This window comes from Coturnix japonica, unplaced genomic scaffold (genome assembly GCF_054131305.1).
Source record: "Coturnix japonica strain WE unplaced genomic scaffold, WE-NBRP24 Scf049, whole genome shotgun sequence".
NCBI classification, from domain to species: Eukaryota; Metazoa; Chordata; class Aves; order Galliformes; family Phasianidae; genus Coturnix; species Coturnix japonica.
The window spans coordinates 1,151,959-1,164,917 of record NW_028188952.1 but is presented as its reverse complement, the minus strand read 5'-3'; the positions used below and the strand labels follow the sequence as shown (position 1 = coordinate 1,164,917).

At 55.3% G+C, this 12,959-nt stretch overlaps 1 protein-coding gene across 2 annotated transcripts; it reads left to right on the top strand.

The window, feature by feature from the left end:
• Positions 1-949: 949 nt before the first annotated feature.
• LOC107325074 (SKI/DACH domain-containing protein 1-like) lies at positions 950-8,197 on the top strand. Of its 2 annotated transcripts, none has more exons than XM_085532331.1 (2): positions 950-1,823; positions 2,854-8,197. In XM_085532331.1, exon 2 carries the CDS (start codon positions 3,138-3,140, stop codon positions 5,289-5,291), a length of 2,154 nt encoding a protein of 717 aa, XP_085388457.1. In that variant the 5' UTR covers positions 950-1,823; positions 2,854-3,137; the 3' UTR covers positions 5,292-8,197. The 2 variants fall into 2 exon arrangements, with proteins under 2 accessions (XP_085388457.1, XP_032296808.2); XM_032440917.2 differs by having other exon boundaries at positions 950-5,317; positions 6,961-8,197.
• Positions 8,198-12,959: the final 4,762 nt, after the last annotated feature.

Here is a 12,959-nt window from a genome sequence, read left to right as displayed (position 1 = left end):
CTCAATCCACATCAAGCCTTGAAGAGGACTGGGAAATGGGAGAATCCATTCATAATAATAATAAACTTGTCAATCAATAGCGGGCAGGAGGAATACTTTGTATAAGGTAAAAATATATATATATAAGGCTCCACGTTTATCCTCGGTTGATCTCTTGGTTGCCCACTTGTTTGTTGAAGGGTCCAATAGTGAAGGTGTGTGGGGGGGGGGGTCCTGCTGCACCTTGGGGACCCCCAGGAAATGGAGACTCCCAGCAGCCCATCGCTGCTTCCTGCTGAATATCCCAGTGGATATTAGGAAGAAATCTGCCTGAAAGGGAGGAATCACAGCAGGAAGGTTCTCAGCCCCAATCCTTAGGAGCAGGAACTGGGTTGTGATGCTAATGTGTGCCTGCTTCACAGGGCTTGGTGCAGCCCATGCAACACATGCAGCTCTCGCAAGCCATGCAACCCTTGTGACTCATGCACCTCATGCAACCTAATGCACCCCATGCACCCCAGGCAGCCCATGCAACCTATGCAACCCCTGCTTTGCACACAGTTCATGACCCCCAGCAGGAGCAGCGCAGAGCAATCACGGTGCTGCTGAAACACTCAGGAAGCAGCACCTTTTGCAAGCACCCAGCACATTGCCAAGCACCTATGGGGTTTGCAAAGCGCCTGTTCATCTTCACACCGTGCTGTGCCTGTACAAATCACCATACACACACACACACACCACCCGATCTTGCATTGAACTTTATTCACAATCAAAACGCTGCTGGTTTGGGTCCCGTTTGATAGAGATTTACAGGGAAATGGTGCAGCTTTCTGAGCCCGTTTCCCCCCTGCTTTGTGCTCTGGGGTCCCCCTGCCCCCTTTGCAGCCCCACACACCATAAGGAGCCGTTTATTGCACAGCCCCAAGTCCTGTTTTCTTTACCAGAGCCCCTCAACCCCATCAGCCACATCGGACGGGGCTGTGAATACCAGCTCCCCTCCTCCAGTTTGGCACACAGCAGAGCTCAGCTATAGGTAAAATGGCCCTGCTATGGGCTGCAAACAAGCAGAGCAGCCCGGCAGAGCAAGAGGGACCCTCGGCGTCCGCCCAGCTCCGTCCATCTCGATGCAAACTTCCCCTCCCCTCTGCCCAAACAAAGAGAGAATTCGGTGTTTGTGTTGGAAACGGACCCTTTACTCACAGGAAACTCAGCCTGTGGAAAAACGAAGGCGAAAACGTACCGCGATCCCGCGGCCGCAGACTGCAAAGAACGAGGGGGGGGATTTTCTCCACCCGGTGAGGCCGCGGGGTGGGCTCACACGTGTGTTGGGAAGGGAGAAATCCGGCCGGCCCCGTTTGTGCTGCGGAGGAACCGAGCTCCCCTGAACAGCCCGAAGGTGAATGAGAAATCAGGTGATCCCCGCTCCCAAATCGCGGCCGACGGCGGAGTTATTTTAAAGCTTTTTACACACGTCCTCAGGAATGCGCTTCCTCCTCCTCCTCCTCCTCCTCCTCCTCCTCCTTCGGGACTGTTTCTAAATCGGGCTCGTTTGCGGTCGATCGGATTCCGAGTTGAACAAATCGTTATTATCAAATTACTCCGATTTCGCCCTTCCGAACCACAAAACAAAAAAGGAAAAGCCGCGGAGGACCGACAGTGATTTTGCATGTGGGACACAGACGAAGCTCGAGAGGGAGCGGCGTGCAATGCGGAGCTGCAGCCTCCCTTCTCCCCCTCCCCAAATAAGGTTTCCGAGGTAACTGCAGCCCCCACATCAGCTCCTTGCAGGGACCTCCGTATTTGGGGAGCAATAGAGGGGATGGGACGGCGGAGCTCCGGGCCGGGTAAGGGCCGTTTTGTAGGTTTGGGGTTTGTTTTCCTCTTAGAGGCTGAATTCTATCATCCCCTCTTTAGTTTGTGGGATGGAGAGTGAGCACCCAACTTTGTGCTCAAGTTCCAGCAGCGCAACGGGTTCCTTTAGTTTTAATTATAATTATCCCTTTTGTTTTTTTGTTTAATTTTCATTTTCTTAATGAAAATGAATGGGGGGTTGGGAGATAAAGGTGAGAGGGGAATAAGGGCCACTCGCGAGTAGAAAAGGGATCGAAGGGAGTTACCACCCGTACCTCCAGCCCGTGCTCCTTATACATCATAAATACAGTAATTGGCAATTAATAAAGCTTCCTCTCCGGGCTGAGGGATGAATGGACTCGGACTCAGTCGCTGTGAGCAGCATAGAGGGAGCCCGGAGCCTTCACGGTGCGTCCCAAAGGAACGTTTTGGGAAGGGCTGTATTATATGAAAGGACCGAAATTCCCCCCCAACCCCACCAGGGTTACAACAAAGCGCCCTGAGAGCTGAGCTCGGGCACGGGGCGTTTAATGGGATCTTTAAATTAATTTAATTATTTTAAAATTATTTTATTTTATTTTTTTATATATATATAGCAACAAAAAAAAGCGCGGTGCCCATTGTGTGTGCGTGTGAAATGTTGGGCTTGGTGACATCACGGCTCGCCGGGACCCAATCAGCCGTCGGGCCGCGGTGGGTCCAATTGCTCCGGGACGAACCGAACACGGAGCTCAGAGCCCGGAGAGGAGGCAGCGATCGGAACGGATCCCCCCCTTCCCCGACCCCCGGCCCTCGGAGCAGCTTTGTGCTCTCCGATATCTCAGTGAGCGGCTGAGGGCTCCGTGCTTGTTGATCCCCCCCCCCTCCCCTTACACACACACACTCCTTCTCCCGCCCCCCTCCCGCCCCCCAGAGGGATTATTTTGGGAGTGGAAGGTGGGCTGGGACCTGGCTGGGGGGAGCTGCAGGACGCGAAATGTTTGACTTCTTTTTTTTTTCCTTCTTTTTTTTCATGCTGGGGAGGGGGAAGACGAGGAGTGCGGCTCCAGTGCGGGAGGAGCGGGGTGTTGGGAAGATGTTGCACACCGTTGACTGGAACGTTTGAAGGGGCGATCGACTGCTTTGGCTTCCCCCCACCTTCCCTCCCCTCCCCCCCCCCCCCTTTTTTTTTCCCCTATATTTTTTTTCCCCTGCCCCCTCCCCCACCTCTCCGGAGGGGCAGCGATGTGTGATCACGGAGTGGAAACAAATATGTCCTTACTTTCAATGCCCCCTTTGAAAGAGACAAAGTAAACGCTCCTTGCAAAATGTTCCTGACCTGCGAAGGGACCTTCGGGATTGTTCCAACCACCATGGATTACAATGGGGACGCCGAGCCGGGGCATTTCCACGCCGGCTATCAAGAAATCGAAGGGATAAACTTGGGATACTTACAGATCAATGGCACCCAGATGTTTGCTCTGGCCCAGGTCCTCAGCGACCTGTTTAAGGATATCCCCAGGACCACCATCAGCAAGAAGATGGAAACCTTAAAGATCAAGAGCCGCCGTTGCGATCTCCAGGAGCTCCGCACCCTCAAAGCCATCAACTCGGTGCCCACCCGAGCTGTGAAGTGCTCGCTCATCTCCAAGGCGGACCTGGAGGCTCTTTGCACCTCCTGCAAGAGCCTCAGCCCCCGGCGGAGGAAGAGGAAAAGGAAAAGCAAGAGGAGGGAGCAGCTGCTGCTGCCGGACCCCGGGGAGCTCTTCTCCTGCCCCCGGCCCCAATTGCTGCCGCCCTACAGAGCCGGAGACTGCTGCTCGGCCCCGACCCCCGCCCGCCCCAAGCTGCCCCCCGGCCTCAAGCCGCGCCCGTCGCCCGCAGCTCTCCTCCCGCAGCCCTTCCCCCGGGGCTGCCCCGGCCTCGAGAGGACCCCGCGGGGCCGCAGGGGCTGCGCGTTGCCCGAGAGCGGGGGGCTGCTGGCCGGGGCGCTGGGCTCCTACCCCCGGGACCTGGAGCTGCTGCACACCGCAGCCCCCACCCCACACCCCGGTCTCGGCCCCCGCTGTGTCAAAGGGCTCTTCCCGGCCGAGAAGGACCCCTCGGGGGGGAGGAAAAGCCGCTCGTCCGCCTTCCCCGGCTGCAAGCGGCAGGGCACATCGGCCGGGTATTCCAGCGACTCGGACTCCAGCCTGGACTTCGGGGGGTCCAGCCCCGCCACCTCCAGCGACTCGTCTGAGGAGGAGGAGGAGGAGGAAGAGGAGGAGGAAGGGGACACGTCGTGCAGCAGCGAGGAGGGCAGCTCCTCGGAGTCGGAGAGCAGCTCGCTGTGCAGCGGGGACTCGGTGCAGAGCACCAGGTACAGGCAGGCGGCTCTGCCCCGCTTCCAGCCGCAGCCCCTCCGGGAGCCCCTCGGCGATGAGCGGCCCTCGGAGCCCCCCCTGGGTGCGAGCAAAGCTCTGCGGGCAGAGCCCGACCTCCTCTTCCTCTCGCAGCAGCTCTGGGCCAGGACTTTGAGAGCATCAACTTCGGAAAGTTTGAGCCCGGCTCCGACCCTGGGCTCGGGGTCACAACCGGAGCCGTACGCGAAGCAGGAGGCCTCCCCTTCCTCCTCCTCTTCCTCCTCCTCCTCCTCCTCCTCGTCCTCTCCCCCCCTCTCCCCGAGCAGCACCCTCGGGGGGGACCAGCCACAAAAGGAGGGAGGCTTTGGGGGCTCGGAGCCCTGCGCCAAAGGGAAGGATTTGCACAAAGATGCCTCGAACAATAGAGCCTCGTTAGGCCACGGCGACGGAGCGGAGAGCGGAGCCGCAGCCGGGTCGGCGGCTTCCCGAGGGCCTCCCCCGGAGCCCCCAGCCCCATCCCCGGCTCTGGCGGGGGGTCTCAGCCCGAAGCCCCCCGGGGAAGCGGCGGAACCCCGGCGGGAGCATTTCGACCGCCTGATCCGGCAGTCCAAACTGTGGTGCTACGCCAAAGGGTTCAACGTGGACGGGAAAAGTTTGCGGCACGGAGGGAGGACGGAGCCCTGCAAAACTGCAGAGCTCAAATCCCCCGGCTCCAAAAGAGCAGAGAGCCCCGGCACCTTGTCAAACAAAGCTTTGAGAGGCAATGGCTCGGAAAGGAATGCCAAGCGCAGACGCCTTGCCAGAGGCGCTGAGGCAGAAAGGCAACAGAGCTCCTCCAAAGGGAGGCCACAAAAGACTCAAAGGAGGAATGCCAAAAAGGGAAACACTCATTGCAAACGCCTCGGCAGCGCCGGGCCAACCCCGCCTCGGAATTCCTTCAGCCTCATGGGCAACTTCCCGTGTATTCCCTCCCTGGTCGTGGGGGAAGACGGGGATCTGTGCCCTGCCTCCTCCCTGGGGGGCAAAAACTCTTGGGCCCTCTCCAAAACCCACCCGTTGTGGAGATGGCACTTGGGGGGCAACGCCATCCCGGTGCCCCCCAGCCTCAAATTCCGGGGCTATAGCTTGGAGGATCTCTAAGGACAGCGGACGGCCCCGCAGGAAAGGTTGCGCGCAGCAGATGCGGGAGGGGAGCGGGACCGGGGAAAGGGGGATGAGGGGGGAAGGAACCGAGTGGGGCTGAGTGGGGCCGGGGGAGGGAGGAGGAGGAGGAGAGCTCCCCGCTGGGGTTGGGGTCGGTTCCGTTGTCCCCGGGAGTGTCGCGATCCGGAGTTGGTTTAGTTTAGCGGAGGTTTAATGCGCTCAGAGCCCCCATCCTTCCCCCAACCCCCCCCCCCCCTGCACCATGGGGGCTTTGGGGCAGAACGGGGGGTGAAGGGGGGTCCGGGCCCTCAGCATCGCCCCATTAATTCTCCGCCCCACCTCTATATACCAAAAAGAAAACAACAAACAAAACGGCAACGAGGAAAAAATAGATCCAATTTCTCCCTTTTCCTCCATAAATGCTTTGGATTAAACCCATAATAATCACACGCAGAGAGAACGAATGATGTCACGCAGCAGAAACTCTCGTTTCGGCCCCGTTCCGTCCCAAACTAAACCGGACGGCGGCGATCCCAAATGGCTGCGTTAATCGCGACGTAATGTTTTCTGTCTGCTTTAAGGGACGGGAAGAAAACACCGACTTTCAAAAGAGCAGGAAATGCTGTTTGCTAAAAGAAAACGGGAGGCTTTGAGGGGAGGTTATTTGAGACTCCTGCGCGTGTATTGAAAAACAGGAAAGGAAAGGAAAAGCCGTGGGTTGTTCGCTGGATAACAACCCGCTCCGACAGCCCGAAGGTAGCAGGCCTGTAAAAAGCTTTACGGGCACGAGAAATAGGATCCAGGAGCATTAGCAATAGAGCACAGATGGACAATTTGATCCTTCCCGAGCTCCGGGCTGGAATGCGGGGAAGAATGCGGAGGGAATGCATCGCTCTGTGCAGAGGAAATCAAACCCCGCTTTAACTTTTCCTTGCAAAGCAGAGTCTTTGTGACGGCCCTTTGGAGCGCTGCTCTGTGAAGCCCTCTGGTTTGGGGAAGGCTGAACGAAGCAGAGAGATGGAGCAGGGTGGGGGTTTCACTTCTTTTCCATTCTCAGCTCCGAATCGGGGTGGGAGCCGTTCAGAGACCCCCGGCTGGGAGCCCATCGCTTTGCCTGGGGAAGGGGAATGGGAAGGGAAGAGGAAGGGAGAGCCGCACAGAACCCACCCGGAGCCGGCACGGCACGGCCCGCTTCTTTCTTTCTTTCTTTCCTTTCTTTTTACTTTTATTTTAGCCTTTTTCTTTTCTTTTTCTTTTTTTGGTTAGGGGGGGAGGGGAAGGGTTGGGGGTTGAATTCCATCAGCGAGTTTAAAAAAAAAAAAAAGAAAGAAAGAAAAGAAAAGAAAGAAAGAAAAAAACGGGCATTTTCCACCTCCAACGTATTTTGTCTCCGCGAAGCGCTGTTTACGTTGGAGACGGCGAATTGTTGCTAAAAGCGGTGTTTGTTTTACTTGGGTTTTGGAGCGGGTTTGTTGGTTTGTTTACACCCCCCCCCCCCCCTCCGGGGCGTCTTTCCCCCCCATCGTTTCTCTCTCGTAGAGCAGAAGGCGATTTCCCTCTCGTTCGGCTCCGGCCCCGCACATTGCGTTTAAACGCGGCAGGGACGTGACTACTCAAATCTTTCCCCACTTCGGGTTAAAACCGCTATTTACTCTTTTCTTTTTAGGAAAGGAAAATAATTAATAGGAATTAATAAAAAGCGGCCGAATTGAGAATGGAAAGATTGGAAAGGGAGGACAAAGGAGCGGGGAGAAAAAAAGAGCAAACGGGAAAAAAGCAGCAGCGGCAACAGCGAACAGAGCGCGCCGCTCCGCGTGCCGTGGGGTGCTGGTGAGGGAAGGGCAGGGAGGAAGGGGGGAGGGAGGGTGGGAAACACACACCAAATAGCTCAGGAACGTTTTCTATCCGGGATGTGATCAGCTCAGCCCGTTGGTTCACACCTCGGGGTGTGTGTCGGTGCGCGGTGCAGGTGGGAGGCAGCAGGGCTGGGAGTTGAGCACGAAGATACCTCAGAACTTTTCCACTCTTGGAGCAGCAGAAACAGCCCCGTTCACATGCACAAAAAATAATAATGATAGGAAGCAAAGCCCTCCTTTGGTTTGTTTCAGCGTTGCCAAGAAATCGGGCAAGTCTCCTGATAGGAAAGATGGGAGAAGGGAACCCAAAGCGTTCTCAGGCATGGCCTTATTTCAGAGCTCAGAGCCCATAGAGCTGCATTGGGAGCACAGAGAAGGGAGGAAGGGATGCTCTGGGTGCAACCAACCCCCTCTTGTTGGGAGCATTGATTTCACATGCACGGCCAGGATGGCATCACAGACAGGAGGGCACCTTCCCTGCAGTGCCACTATGGCTTGAGTTCCAAAGGGATGCAAAAGAAGCAAAAACTGAGTTATTATTTGGTCGTTGGTTCCGTTTTCCACGTTTTTCTTTCTTTTGGGGAGGAGAAAAACGCGGAGCTGGTGAAAGAAAAGAAAGGAAACTTGAAGGAAAGGGCGTTTCTGCTTCCAAAAACGCAGCGAGCTTTAAGACTCAGGAAAATCTCAGCTTGGATCCGATGTGGTGCTGCGGAATTGCAGTTCGGGAGGGTTTTATTTCATAGGGCCGAGGCTTTCAGGGATCTGTGCTCTCAATGTGGGTGGAAAATCCTCATCGTTCTGTCCCCATCAATGGGCTGAAAAATGCCCCGTTTCGGTGCAAGGAGTTGCCTGTGGGGGGTGGGTACAGCCGTAAAGGGGGGGGAGGGAGGGGATGGAGCTTTGCCAGCCACGCATCGTTTGTTCTCTTTTACCTTTATTTATTTGAAGCTGTTGTGAAGTGTATGACGATGAAAGTGTTAATTCCTGCGTGCAATATGGAATCTAGGCTGAGAAATAAATACCTTCTCTTTTTTTTTTTCTCCTATAGAACCGGGCTGCTGTCGGCCCCCCCCCCCATGTGTGGGTGTTGGGTGTTGGGATATTGGGATGCCGCTGCCCCAGAGGTGGGGGTGATAAGGAAGGGAGGGGGTGAGGTTGGTTGTGAACCCACCCCATTGCCTGCATTGTCCCACGCTGTTTCTCCATGTGCAGCTGCACATCTGGCTGCACACACTCCATATACACGGGCTTTACGGGTGTGGGGTTGGGCTGTTTTGTGTGCAAGCATTCAGCTCACGGTGCACTCAAGTGTTTGGCTTCACCGTGGGGGTCTCCGGACCGATTTTGACCCCAATGAAATGTTTTATTTCGATGTTTAAATAGGAAATCGAATAGCTGCTTCTATCTACTTTGTAGCCCCGTGTATGTGGTTCGGTTCAGAGGGACTCGGGATTCAGTGCCTGAGCTTTGGGTGAGTTTGTAGTTCTCTTTGGAGCACTTGAGGTGGTTCAGAGGCAAAGAAACCCAACATGGAACAGAACCCGGGGCAGAGAGCAGGAAGACCCGGGGCTGCCGTGGAAGGAGGGAAGGGGGGGGGAAGAGAGCTCTGATTGTAGCCAAATGACCCCTCTATTATCATGATTATCTTTTAAAGAAGGTAATTTAATAATTACGTTAATTATCTGCAGGGATCGGCGTGGGAGAGAGCTCTGAGCCCCCATTTTTGGGGCTCTTTGGTGCTCCAAAGCGGGAACAAGCACAGAGCAAGGTGCTGGATGGAGGAGGGGGGGGCTGCCTTTATTTAGCTTCGTGTCAGGGCGTTAATGATGAATTGGGGGGGGGGGTCGTTGACACCGAGGGCTGTGAGAAAGAAGCAGTGAAGCCCCTCTCCGGGAGGGCGGGGGGAGGGGGCTTGAAGGGGGGGGGGTGAGGGATTAAGTGTCACTAAAGGCCTTTCATTTACCTTGTTTACACGCAGTCAATAGAGGAGAATGGACAAGGGTTGATTGTGAGTTATGGGGCTCTCGCTACCTCCTGTGTTATCAATATCTCCGTCTTAAAAGGGGACGGAAAAAAAGAAAGAGAACCCAAAAATACCCACATTAAAAATAATAATAATAATAAAAAGAAATTATTATTTTAGATACTTAAGATCCTTCCGGAAGGTTGGAGCCCCTCCCCTTCCCCACCCCACACTTTACGGGGTCCTTCAGCCTCTCCATATCAATACACGGGGCTCCAAAGGTCGGGTTTATACTCTGAGCAATTGAAAGAAAATGACCCTCAGTGAGGCCATATGGGAAACCGTGCTCATCCTGCCCCCTCCCCAACCCTCAGGAGTGATTTGGAGCTGGGAGGGGGGGGTTCTTCCTGCCCTTTGTCATTAGGGCTGGGCAGAGGAGCTGTGGGGCTGGGGTTGGGGCTGGATGCCTTCCCCCATATCCCCCCCCCCATTAACCCCAGTGCCATTCTTTTCCTCCAGTTTGGCACACTGGGATCCATCTCAGCTGGAAATACCAACGACAGCCTGGACAGACCGCTGGCAATTAGCCATTCGTTACAGCTGTTAACCCCCCCCCCCCACCAACACCACACACATAACTATAGGAAATATGGGATCCAGCTCGAAAAGGGGCAGCATCAAAGGATACACAGAACCATCAGCAATAAGGAGAGGTGTGATGGAGGCCTCATTTGGGAGCACAGAGCTCTGAGGATGTGGGACCTACCTGGGGGTGCTGCCCCCCACCCCCGGCATAGGGCTGCCCCTTCCTGGCTGCTATGGGGCTGAGTCCCAGCATCCCAGCAGCAGGAGCACAGAAACACACGAGGACAAAAACACCCCCATGGGAACACTGTGGGACCACATGTGGGGCTGCTCTGCTCCCTCCCTTCCACCCCACTTGTAACCCCCCCCTCATTATTTACACGGTTGGGTATTTCTCTGTTGATCCCATCCCCCCACTTACACCCAGGTGGGATTCCCAGCCTTGGGAGGTGCTGCAGAGCACAGCAATGCATATGTGCCCCCCCCCCCAAATCCCACCCGGTGACACCGAGTGGCTCTGAGAGACCGACCCTGAATGAGGGGGGAGGGGGGCTGCAACCACAGGGGTGCGTGGGCTCTGCCTATGGGGGCTCCCTGGGTGTCAGCTTTCCCCCCCCTTCTATCTCTCCCCATCATGGTGCGGTTGAACTCTGTGAACCCAGCACAGAGCAGCTGTGCTCCTCCAGCTGTGCTCTTCCAGCTGTGCAGCCCTGTGGGGGGGGGGAGGTGGGGAGGAGCCCCTTTCAGTTGGTAATGGGGCTGCGAACAAAGTCCTCCCTCTGCACGAGGGGTTTGGGATGGGAGAGCTACGAGAATCCGTTCATGGGAGTTTGGGACAGAAAATCGTTCAGGTTTTGTTAATTACTGAATAATTAATAGCGTCCTTTTTATTTCTTTACACACACACACACACACACTTCAAATATTGAAATATTGGGATCTTTGTGGGAAGGGAGCTGGGATTAATTGCAGGTAAAGATGAAGAGAGGAGCAACAAAACGCATCGATTTGTTTTGCAATGAGAGAAAACGTGGGCAGGAAAAGGAAGAGAAAAGAAGAAGAAGGACCCACCGTGCTTGAGTTTCCTGCACCACGAACCTGTTGCACACACGTGTGCACAGCTGCATGCACTGGGGTCTGTGTGTGCAGCCATGTGCGCCTGCAGCCTGGTGCTGGGTGCTCTGCTTATTGGGGGGTCTGCATTGTGCAGATGGGGCTGTAAGACCCCATGATGGGGGTGGGGAGGGGTGATGCTTCAGGGGTCCCCTTTGCATCCAAGAGCCAACTTTAGTTCTGCTCTGGGGGACATAAAGACACCCCCCCCCCCCACCCCCCATCCCTGAGGATCTGTATTGATAACATCCCAAGGGCTCAGCGCTGTCTCTCTCAGTTTAAACCAAAACCAGACTGAGTCCTGAGGGTCAAAAGGGAGGAGGGGGGGAGGGCTTCTCCCTACCTACCCCCAGACAAAGATCCCTTTGAATCTAATCAAGCAGAAAAGAAACCCCTTTCCTGTGTGTTTTCTTGCTAGGGGAGCGGGGTTAGGGCTGCCCTGGAAGGTAAAAAGGAAAGGAGATCCCATTTTGCCTTTCAACAATGAGATCTTTATAAAGGTTCTCCAAACCCTACCGCTGCGGAAGGGGAAGGACACAGAGGCGTTTTCCCATTGGGAGGAGGGAAGGTGGGGCTGGGGTTGCACTGAAGGGGTGGGGGGTGTGGGGGGCAGGGGAAGGGAACCATGACTATAAGCCACCCCTTTGCATCCCATGTAGGTTCCCATGCAAGGGGTGGCCAGCAGCACTGGGGTGACTGTGCTGTGTGTGTATCCCCAGCTCTACTCTGCAGGGCAGAAATGGCCCTTTCCATCCTTCTAACCAATGCCACATGACAGTGATTTAAGCTAATCAAGGCAGGAATAGTCATAACTCCATGTTTACATTTAAGTGCAGTGATGTTTCAGCCATAAAAGCACTTTCAAAGTGACATTAACTGCAGCGTAACGATGTTGGATTGACTGGAGTTGGGTCAGATGCTGACAAAAGGGCTGCATGGAAGAGCTGCCATTGCATTTAGTGCAACAGCATCAGCATGGGGATGTGCCCTTGGTATATATGGACCACTGCTTTGCATCGTGTCCCTCACTGATTCCCATTGATTTTGCTGGGGTGGTGCCCCAAGTGTGGGGCAGTGAGATGGGGGGGGGGGCACAGCAGAGCTCTGCCTTGGGGCTGTGATGGTTTGTAGGTTGTTCCCTCCTCTCTCAACCCAACCTGGAGGGGGGTGGGGGGTGTGAATGGGGGCACAAAGTGAACAGAGCATCTCTGCATCCCCATGACAGGGATGGGTTTCATTACTCTGCTGGTGGGAGCCCCCCCTGCCCCATACCCACATCCACGCGTGCTTCCATTGCACTGCGGGGGCAGAGGGAGGGGGTCCCAGCGCTTCTCAGCCCGTGGGGCCGTTTTCTGCCTCTGGAAGACCCCGATGGGGGCGGGGATGTGGGGGGGTGCTGTGATTTTCAATGAGGTTCTTGCGGGCCGTGCCCACACGGTGGCAATGTCCGCCCGCAGCGGGGGCTGCGCTGGGTTGGGAAGGGGGGGGGGGGGGGCGGGGTGAGACCGCAGGGGTCGCTACCCAGAAATAACGAGGATTATTAATAACATCATCCTCATCACCACCGTTATCAGCATCATTATCATGATCTTTATCATTTCTGCATCTCGATTTCCCCACTCTGCCGTCCCTGTGGATACGAGGGATGCTCAGAGGGGCTGTGGGGTTTGGGGCTGCCCATCCAATGGGAGTTCTGAGGGTCTGAGATGCTTTCCTGTTCCTGGTCAGGGTAAAACTCAATCTCCTTCTCTCCTGCAGCAGGGGGAGGCCTGCAGAGCCGTCCTGCTCACGAAGCATTACTGTTCCCAGCCTTCAAGAACTTCCCTTGATCTCTCTTAGCATTTTTTCCCCCTTTAAACTAGAGAATAAAAGGTAACCGTAGTTCACACTAAGTCAAATTCCAACACGTTCATCTTCAACCCTTTTCCTTCAGCTGGAAAAACGTATCCAGGCCAATTCTTTCAGGCAAACGAGTTCGATCTCAGGCAGTTGGAATTTTCACTGTTTAATCAAAACATTCCCAAACAGCCCAACTGTTAGCAACCAACAGATGTGTGCTTGTTCATTAGCCCGAATGCTCACAACGAGCTGGTTGCAGCCAGGAGCTGAGCACACAGCCCTGCTCTGTGCATGGGTTTGGTGGCTCCT